At 53.8% G+C, this 10,071-nt stretch overlaps 1 protein-coding gene across 2 annotated transcripts; it reads right to left on the reverse strand.

Annotated features, from left to right (window-relative positions):
• Positions 1-415: 415 nt before the first annotated feature.
• Positions 416-9,850, reverse strand: SIGLEC11 (sialic acid binding Ig like lectin 11). Of its 2 annotated transcripts, none has more exons than XM_058707221.1 (9): positions 9,662-9,846; positions 9,187-9,567; positions 8,477-8,761; positions 7,983-8,030; positions 3,665-3,922; positions 3,283-3,570; positions 2,931-3,027; positions 2,563-2,644; positions 416-778 (listed from the first exon to the last, which is right to left on the reverse strand). In XM_058707221.1, the coding sequence occupies exons 1-9, from the start codon at positions 9,696-9,698 to the stop codon at positions 587-589; spliced, it is 1,668 nt and encodes a 555-aa protein (XP_058563204.1). In that variant the 5' UTR covers positions 9,699-9,846; the 3' UTR covers positions 416-586. The 2 variants fall into 2 exon arrangements, with proteins under 2 accessions (XP_058563204.1, XP_058563205.1); XM_058707222.1 differs by having other exon boundaries at positions 642-778; positions 2,931-3,022; positions 9,662-9,850.
• Between the last annotated feature and the right edge of the window lie 221 nt (positions 9,851-10,071).

Raw genomic sequence — 10,071 nt, forward strand, 5'->3', positions numbered from 1 at the left:
TTGTGTGCCCACAACTGCAATTCTCTTTTCTTCCCCAACGAACCCATTTTTGCTGGTAACGAAGCTGGCAGTTTTTCTTTTGAGGTTAACACATTTTACAATGTAAATGAAACACAGATCCTAACCGCAAGGAATCCCATAAGCGAATTCTACAAGAAGAAGAAACAACTGTTAAGGAGAACCAAAAACATCCGGGACGTACAAAGAAGGAGGGTATATAATTTAGATAACCTGTCATTTATTGCAGAAAATCCGGGAATGGTTTTCCGTGTGGTGACAAGACACAAGTTGGGTTTCCAGAAAGCAGGCTCAGAGTGGGGCGGGGCGGGGGGCGGGTCAGGAATCCTCCTGACCAGGTCGGTTACCCGGGGAAGAGCCCGTGACCTCGGGCAAAATGCTCTCTCTGCACCGGCTTGTAATGTGAGCCCAGCTCTGCCCATCCCCACACAGGTGGATGCCAACACACCACACCGGTTGGCGACCCGTTTCTGTGGAAAACTATTCACTCAGGAATTGTCCCGGAGGTGTCCCTTCCTGAGAAGCCCTGAGCCTTCTAGCCAGCGGTTGCAGGAGCTGGCTGGAGGCGTCACTTGCAGATCTTGATCTCTGAATACTCGGTGGTGCTGGTGGCCTCCGGGTCCGGAAGGTTCCAGGGCTTCAGCCCATGGAAGGTGAGAGAAGCGTAGTAGGGCTCCTTTTCCTCCTCCGAGGAGGGAGCGGCCATGGCTGGGGGCGGGTGGTCTAGGGGGGTGCTTGACCGATCCTCATGCTGGTAACCCTGAATGGAGGGGAAAGAAGGGGGTCAAATTAGGATAACAGGAGCTGGCAGATAGCGAGGGGGACCCACGAGCAAGCCTGGAAGCTGGAAACCACTTAGTCTTTCATCATTCATTCCACAAGCATTGGCTGAGCCCCCATTCATTCATTCATTCATTCACTCACTCATTCAATAAATACGGGAGAGTAAGAATGTCTCGCCCTTGGTAATCAATTGCCAGGCTCCTAGATGCCTCACCACAAGCCATCAGGGAGGCACTATTAGCCCCATTCATCAGGTGGAGAAACCGAGTCTAGGCAAATATTCCCAAATCACACATTCAGTTGTTGGTAGGGCCAAGACGAATGCCCAGGTCTCTCTGGCCCCAGTTCCTGCCACCTTATGGAAGAGCTGTCCCGTGTCAGACCCTGGCTACTCAATGGGGAACAAAGTAGACATCATCCATTACCTCCCACTAGCTTGCAGTAGGGGGCACTGACATTAAGGTAGTAGTCAATTATACTACTATCTAATAGCAAATTGAGATAGGATGCACAGAAATGGGGTGGGTGGTGGGAAAAGGACAGGGATTTGCGAAGAACCGAACTGCCCTCAGGGACCACTCCACATCTCAGAAATTTAGGCAAACTCTATAACAAAATTGTAGCACAGACATTAAAATCAATTAAAACCAATGTTGGGGCACCTGAGTGGCTCAGTCAGTTTAGCATCCGACTCTTTTTTTTTTTTAATGTTTATTCATTTTTGAGAGGGGGGGTGGGCAGAGCACGAGTGGGGGAGGGGCACTGAGAGGGAGGCACAGAATCCGAAGCAGGCTCCAGGCTGTCAGCACAGAGCCCGATGCAGGACTCGAACTCATGGACAGGGAGATCATGACCTGAGCCGAAGTCACATGCTTAACTGACTGAGCCACCCAGCATCTGACTCTTGATTTCGGCTCGGGTCATGATGATCTCACGGTTTGTGGGATCGACCCTGCGTCTGGTTCTGCACTGACCGTGCGGAACCTGCTTGGCATATTCTCTCTCTCTCTCTCTCTCTCTCTCTCTCTCTCTCTCTGCCCCTCCCCCGCTTGCACTCTTGTCTCTCTCTCTCTCAAAATAAATATATATATTTTTTCAATCAAAGGATATTGTGCGGTCAAGCGCTCACCACGCCCCAAACAGCTTATGTTAACAACGTGATTTCTGGTGAGGCCTTGGGCCACACAGTATCGGCTTGACCTCTAGAGGGGCTGGACACCAACAACAAAGATTAGCCATACAGGGGCTCCATGCCTATGTCACCAACCCTCCGATAGAAACCTGGACACGTGGCCAGGGTGAGCTTCCCTGGTGGGCGTCTAATAGATTTCAGTGAGTTCGGAGTCCTTCTGGTGAGCTATTGAAGCTGAGAGTGTCTTGGGGACCCCTGAACTTTGTAGTTGGCAATAATTATTTGCGGGGTGGGATCTCCCTGGCATCCTGTGTTAGGGAGGAGAGAGGGGAAGGAAGGGAAAGTGGGTCCGGGGTCCAGAGAGACCTGAGGAGGTGGGGGTGGGGAGGGTGCAGGGTCCACAGGAAGCTGGACAGGCTGTGCAAGGTGGACAGGCTCCACAAGGTGAGTCGGAGAGCAGAGGGGCAAGCGACTCCCATGTGGCTGGATTGGGTGACTGAGTTGATGGGGACCCCAGACCAAAAGCCTGTCCGAGCACGATGACCATCTAAGTCTTCTAGGGTGTGGCCGTGGCCATCCCAGGGTGGTGGCCACATGGGACCCCGACGGACAGAGGGCTCAGCACTCACCCAGGAGATGGGACCCAACATGCAGGCAGCTTCCTTGCCACCAGCTGCTGTCTCTGGGGCCTGCTTCCTGCGGGTCTTCACTCTGCGGGGGAGGCCGGGACCTGTCAGCCTGGAGTGAGCCACTGCCCCCTGCTTAAGAGGCTGGCAAGGCTGAGCACGGCCGGAGGAGGGGACGCACGGAGCCCGCCGGCCCGCGCAAACAGGCGTGATCAGGGCGGCAACAGCCCTCCTTTGATTCTCTGCCCCAGTGCCCCAATCCCGAAGCCTCGGCACCACCAGGGCTCCTCCCGCTGGGGCCGCCTGGGACCGTAGGACGCGGACCCCTTCCAACCCGCGCACCCGCCCTCTCTCCCAGGGACAACACTCACATGAAGAAGATGAGGCAAGGACAGAGACCGAGCAGGCCAGCGACACCAGCACCCCCGGCAGCCCCCAGAACGAATCCTCCCCCAAGCAGAGGCTGCGCTGCAGAGGAGTGAGGTTTCCGGTGAGTCCCCTCCAAGCCCCAGGCCGCTTGTGCCCCTGCCTCCTGCAAACTTGGGCTCTCATGTTCTTCATCCCCCAACCTGCAGAAAACACGGACTCTGCCCCCCTCCTTCCTCCTCTCTCTCACCCCTTCTCATGCAGACCCCGGCCCCACGCCCACCCAGACCGTCTTCTCTAGGATGCAGACTCCTTTCTCCCCGGTCTCTGCCCACCCTTCCCCCACAGCCCCCAGACCTGGCAGCAACACCAGGACGGCGGTGCTCTGGGCCCCGTGCTCATTCCGGGCCTCGCAGCCGAGTCTGAGGTCGGAGCGCAGCGGCCCCCTGAGGCTCAGGGAGCTGTTGGCCCAGGGCCCCTCGGAGCTGGAGGTGACGGTCAAGGAGGCGTCGCTGTGGTTCCCCTCCAACAGCCCCTCCCCCAGCCTCCAGCGCAGGGTGGGGGCCGGCCGGGCTCGGGCGGAGCAGGTGCAGCCCAGCCCCTCGCCCTCCCAGGAGCAGGAGGGGCCGAGCAGCCGCGGGGGGCCTACGGGGGGGGTGGGAGGGGCAGGGTCAGCGGCGCCTCTGCTCCCCAGGCCCCGGGCGTCCCGCCCCCCCCCCCCGGGGGTCCCCACACTCACAGACCACAGAGAGACGCAGGGAGACGTGCTGGGAGCCCCGAGCGTGCTGAGCTCGGCAGGTGAATTCGCCTTCGTGGCCCGACTCCACTCGGGGCAGCTCCAGGACCCCGGGCTTCCAAGGCTGGGACGGGCTCAGAGTCCGGCCCCCCTGGGCCCAGCTGAGTGTGGCCGGAGGGTTGCTGTCGGCGACACAGACCAGGAGCACAGATTCCCCTTCCAGGACTGGAAGAGATGAGCCATTCCCCGGGTATTTCAGTTCTGGAGGAAGAGAGAGAAAGAGCGAGGGTGAGCACCCCCAGCCCAGGGCGGAAGCCTATTTCTCTCTCCTCTCCATTTTCCATAAGTTGGGAAGGGATCTCCACGGGTAGGTTTTTTGTGTGTGTTTTTTTTTTAATTTTTTTTTATTTTTTTTCAACGTTTTTTATTTATTTTTGGGACAGAGAGAGACAGAGCATGAACGGGGGAGGGGCAGAAAGAGAGGGAGACACAGAATCGGAAACAGGCTCCAGGCTCCGAGCCATCAGCCCAGAGCCTGACGCGGGGCTCGAACTCACGGACCGCGAGATCGTGACCTGGCTGAAGTCGGACGCTTAACCGACTGCGCCACCCAGGCGCCCCAGTGTTTATTTATTTTTGAGAGAGAGAGAGAGAGAGAGTGCAAGTAGGGGAGGGCAGAGAGAGAGGGAGACAGAATCCAAAGCAGCCTCTGAGCTGTCAGCACAGAGCCCGACGCGGGTCTCGAACTCACGAACCGCGTGCTCATGACCTGAACCACCCAGGCGCGCCAACCACAAGTAGTTTTTAAGCAGCTTTATTGTCATATAATTCACATACCATGCAATTCCATGTATATACCACTTAAAAAGGAGTCCTGCGGTGACCATTACCACAATCAGTTTCAGAACTTTTTCATCACCCCCAAAAAAGGCACCCCTCGGCTGCCTCCTCCGTTGCTCCCGTCCCCCAGCCCCTGGCAACCCCTAACCTACTTTCTGTCTCCACAGATCTGTCTATTCTGGACATTGTATCCAAATAGAATCATATACCATTGTGGGCTTTTGTGTGCCTTGCGGTTTGATGTTTCCAAGGTTCACCGCCTTGTAGCACCTGTCAGCGCTACACTCCCTTTCTTTCTTTCTTTCTTTCTTTCTTTCTTTCTTTCTTTCTTTCTTTCTTTCTTTCTTTCTTTCTTTCTTTCTTTCTTTCTTTCTTTTTCTTTCTTTCTTTCTTTCTTTCTTTCTTTCTTTCTTTCTTTCTTTCTTTCTTTCTTTCTTTCTTTCTTTCTTTCTTTCAAATTTATTTATTTTGAGAGAGAATGAGCACACACAATCCAGCAAGCGCATGTGAGAGCGGGCAAGGAGCGGAGAGAGAAGGAGAGAGAGAATCCCAATCCCCGTGCTGTCGGCACAGAACCCGTTGCAGGGCTCGGTCCCACGAACTGTGAGGTCATGAGCTGAACAGAAATCTACAGTTGGATGCTTAACTGACTGAGCCACCCAGGCGCCCCAGTGCTGGACTCATTTCTATGGCAGAATCATGTTCATTGCATGGATGGGCCACGTTGTGTCTATCTGTCCATCCACCGATGGACACTGGCTTCTTCAAGGCACACGCCCTTCGCTACACTTCTCTCTCTTTCCCCAGCTGCTGAACACCCCTGGCTCAAGTGCCCAAACTTCGAATACCAAACCCTTCAAGGCTCTTCAGGACTTGACCTCTACCTCTTCACCTCCTTTCCCCCAGTTGTCTCAGGATGAGTGGGATGTCCACATTTTGCATTCTAAAAGTCACAAAGGAAGAAGGGGTGTTCTGAGAGAAGTCTCCCTTCCATGCTAACTAACGCTGCAGGCAACAAATTCCTCTCATCAAAGGCAACACTTATTGCCAGTTTCTTGTGTGGCCTTCCAGAGCTATTCCATAATAGCCTTATGTAGTAACATTGAAATACACGTCCCTAAAATCCCACAGTTTTGTTCCTGGGCATGAAATTTACAGTCCCATCCCCCCGGGGTACCCTGGCACCCTCCAGGAGGTGGTTAGAAAGGCAGAACCATGGGGCGCCTGGATGGCTCTGTCGCTTAAGCCTCCAACTTCGGCTCAAGTTATGATCTTATGGTCATGAGTTCAGGCCCCCTGTCAGGCTCCCTGCTGTCAGCACAGAACCAGCTTCAGATCCTCTTTCCTCCTCTCTCTCTGCTCCTCCCCTGCTCACGCTCATGCACACCTGAGTGTTCTCTCTCTCAAAAATAAACATAAAAAAAAAAAAAAAAGAATGCTGAACCAGAGGCCACACCCGCCTCCTGAGTCACATCTGCATCGTCGCAAGATCCCTGAGAAATCTACGTGCCTTAAAGAAAGGCTCTTCTGTTGACAAGGGGAATGTTCCAAGCGGCATTATCATGAAAACTGAAAACCGTGGACAACTCAAGTGCCTGTTGAAAATGGAACGTGAGGGGCGCCTGGGGGGCTCAGTCGGTTGAACGTCCGACTTCAGCTCAGGTCGTGATCTCATGGTTCGTGGGTTTAAGCCCTGAGTCCAGCTCCACAAATTGATGGTGTGGAGCCTGCTTGGGATCCTCTCTCTCTCTCTGCCCTCCCCTTCAAAAATAAATACATACACTTGAAAATAGGGGCAGAGAGAGAGAGAGAGAGGAGAGAGAACTCCAAGCAGGCTCCACAGTGTCAGCGCAGAACCTGATGTAGGGCTCAGACTCACACACCGTGAGGTCATGAGCTGAGCCAAGATCAAGAGTCGGACACTTAACCGACTGAGCCACCCAGATGCCCCTAAAAAAAATCTATCTATAGATATAGATGATATAGAGATAGAGATAGACGGATATATAAAAGAAAACATCACGCTAAGTGGAAGAAGCCAGACCAAAAGACCACATGCTGTAAGATTCCATTTATATAAAATATCCGGAAGAGGCAAGTTCACGGCCAAAGAAAGTTGATTAGTGGCCAGGAGCTGCAGGGAGCGGGAAATAGGGAGTTATTGCTAATGGGTACAGGGCTTTTTAGGGGGGGTGACGAGAATGCCTTGCAGCTACATACAGCGGTGGTTTCACAACATCACAAATGTCCTAAATGTCACCAAACTTGCTCACTTTGAAAGGGCTGATTTTATGGGACGGGAGCTGAATTTCAACTTAAAAAGATAACTCAGATGTCAGAAAGGAACACTTATGTTTCAGTCCTGTGTCACATAAGCTTTCAAAAACACTGGCAAGCAAACATCGTGTAGAGATTCCAACATATTTGGTAAAATGGTAAGAAAAAAAGAAGATACGTGGATGTGTTAATTAACTAGATTGTATGAATCCTTTAGCAGAGTAAACGTATATCAAACCTACACATATCGAATCTACCTATATCAAATCATCACGTTGTACACTTGAAATATATACAATTTATTCATCAATTATACCTTCGTCAAAAACAAAGTAAAATAGAGGCATCTGGGTGACTCAAGTGGTTAAGCATCTGACTCTTGATTTTGGCTTACGTCACGATCTCACAGTTTAGGAGATCGAGCCCCTCGTGGATCCTGCTTGGAATTCTCTCTCTCTCCCTCTCTCTCTGCTCCTCCCCCCACTCTGGCTCACTCGTGCTCTCTCTCTCTCAAAATAAATAAATAGGGGCGCCTGGGTGGCTCAGTCAGTTACGTGCCCGACTTTGCCTCAGGTCGTGATCTCACAGTTGGTGGGTTCAAGCCCCATGTTGGGCTCTGTGCTGACAGCTTAGAGCCTGGAGCCTGCTTCGGATTCTGTGTCTCCCTCTCTGCCCCTCCCCTGCTCAACCTCAGTCTCTCTCTCTCCCTCAAAAAATAAATAAACATAAAAAATTTGTAATAAATAAACTTTAAAAAATAAAGTAAAATTAAGTAGAAAGAATGATAACACAGCATCCCGTGTGATGGCTTTCTCTGAGGCCGGATGAAAGGGGCTGAAATTAGGAAGGAGCATTTAGGGTGTTCCAAAAGTGGGGTTGCTGTTCTTTTTTTTTTTTTTTTTTTAAGTACCTCTATGGCCAATGTGCAGCTCGAACTCACGACCCTGAGATCGAGAGTTGCACACTCCACCGACTGAGCCAGCCAGGCGCCCCTGTTCTAGTTCTTAACCTCGTCACTGACCAGCAAGGTGTTCATTTTGTGGTGATTCTCCATAACGTGCACGTATTTGACAAGTTGTCTTGGCGGCTAATGAATAGTAAGCGAAAACAATCCGTCACACAGCGAAAGGGAAGCCTCCTGACTCTGCTCTCGCTGTGCATCGCCCTGGCCCTCCCGGGTTGGCTTCGAGGCCCTTGGACCCACCTGTGCAATTTCCTCGGGAGATGCCGATGGTCAAGTTCTGTGGAGCATCTAGGACAGAGACACACAGAGAGGAGTAGAGTCAAAGCTGGCCCTTCCCCCGCCGCCCGCCCCCAGGAGACGCAGAAATGGAAATAGAAACAGACAAGTCCCTTGGGGAGCCTGGGTGGCGCAGTCGGTTAAGCGTCCGACTTCAGCCAGGTCACGATCTCGCGGTCCGTGAGTTCGAGCCCCGCGTCAGGCTCTGGGCTGATGGCTCGGAGCCTGGAGCCTGTTTCCGATTCTGTGTCTCCCTCTCTCTCTCTGCCCCTCCCCCGTTCATGCTCTGTCTCTCTCTGTCCCAAAAATAAATAAAAAACGTTGAAAAAAAAATTAAAAAAAAAAGAAACAGACAAGTCCCGTGTCCTCCCTGCAGCCCCTCGGAGCCCCCTGCCCCGCAGGCATCTGCAGACAACGGAGTCCTGCCCCTGCCCCCCTCCCCCCTCCCCCACTCTCACAGGAGACGTTGAGCGTAATGGTGCTTTGCGTGCTCACACCAGCCCTGGGGAAGGTCACATGACAGGTGAGGTTGGTGCCGTGGTCCTGCGGACGGGGGGTGAGCAGGATCTCCGAGGAGTTATAGGCCTCCAGGTCCAGTCCCAGAGGTCCGAGCGCAGCTCCCGTCCAGGAGAGGGTGAGGGGGGTCACCCCATCACAGACCCCGGGCACAGAGCATGTGAGGTGGCTGGGAGAGCCAGACGCCAGGGGCTCCTCGATACGGATATCCGGGGTCTGTGTCAGCGCTGGAGAGGAGACACGAGACCAGAGGGGACCCCTCTGTGTGTGCCTCTGAAAGAGGCACCCCAACCCTAAATTGACCATGCTCCACTGCTGCCCCCTTAAAGGTGAGCACCGGGGGCGCCTGGGTGTGGGGGGGGGGGGCTCAGTCGGTTAAGCATCTGACTTCAGCTCAGGTCGTGATCTCACGGTTCGGTTTGTGGGTTCAAGCCCCACATTGAGCAGGGCTCCACGCTGATAGTGCGGAGCCTGCTAGGGATTCTCTCTCTCTCTCTCTCTCTCTCTCTCTCTCTCTCTCTCTCTCTCTCTCAAAAATAAATAAATAAACTTTAAAAAAAAAGAAAAAAAAGGTGAGCAGCAGGAGGTCCGTGTCTACCCTCGAAGACGTGCTCCCCCATCCCTGTCACGGACTCTCGGGGCCCCTCCATACCTCTTACAGTCACAGTGAGCAGGTCACTTTGGTAACTGCGTCTCGTGGAACCTGTGTCCAGTTGAAAATAATACTTTCCACTGTCTCCCTTCTGGGCGTCTGTGATGTTCAGGGAGCAGTCCCTGTCCCCAGGGTCTCCGGCGAGGTGAAATGAAAATCTGTTCTTCCTCTTTGCGCCCTTGGCAGGCTTGTTTGTGGCCATGAGAACATCCCCTTTGGGGTTATAGGTTTTCCGGAACCAGGAGCCATAAACAGGTGCAGAGGGGCTCCTGCGAACCCCGGAGTAGGAGACGGTGCAGGGAACACGGACACACAGGCCCTCCTGCACCGTCACGGACTTCTGCACCTGCAGCTTGTACCCGGGATTCTCCTGCAGGGACCCTGGGGGCACACGGAGGCTCAGCGACAGTGACAGGCGAAGCCCCTGCCCGCCCCCCCCCCCCCCCCCGCCAACCCCGGCCCTCAACCCACTCACCTGCCCACAGCAGCGGCAGCAGCAACGGCAGCAGCATCTCTGGGGTCCCCGGGGGCCGGGCCCGCCACCGAACGGTCTGGCTTCTAGGCGTGTCTGTCTGTCCTGGAAGGAAGCTCCAACAGGAAGCTTCTTGTGGGGGAAGAAGTGGATAGTGACCATCCACAGAAGAGGAACCGCAGGAAGGGAACCACGATGTCCTGGAGAATCCCTTCTTCCAACTTCTCCTTTCACAGAAGGCAGCAACAGGGCAGAAAGGGTTCAAGGCTGGGCCTCAACAGGGAAGGAGCCCTGTTCCAGCCTCGGGGGAAGGGGGGGAAGGGCAGTCCTGGCAGTGGGGGCTCTCGGGGGAGTCAGTGAGTAAGGGCTCCAGGTGAGGTACTGGAGGCAGAATTCTTTTTCTTTCTTTCTTT

The sequence above is a fragment of the Neofelis nebulosa genome, chromosome 17, assembly GCF_028018385.1.
Source record: "Neofelis nebulosa isolate mNeoNeb1 chromosome 17, mNeoNeb1.pri, whole genome shotgun sequence".
Classification (NCBI taxonomy): Eukaryota; Metazoa; Chordata; class Mammalia; order Carnivora; family Felidae; genus Neofelis; species Neofelis nebulosa.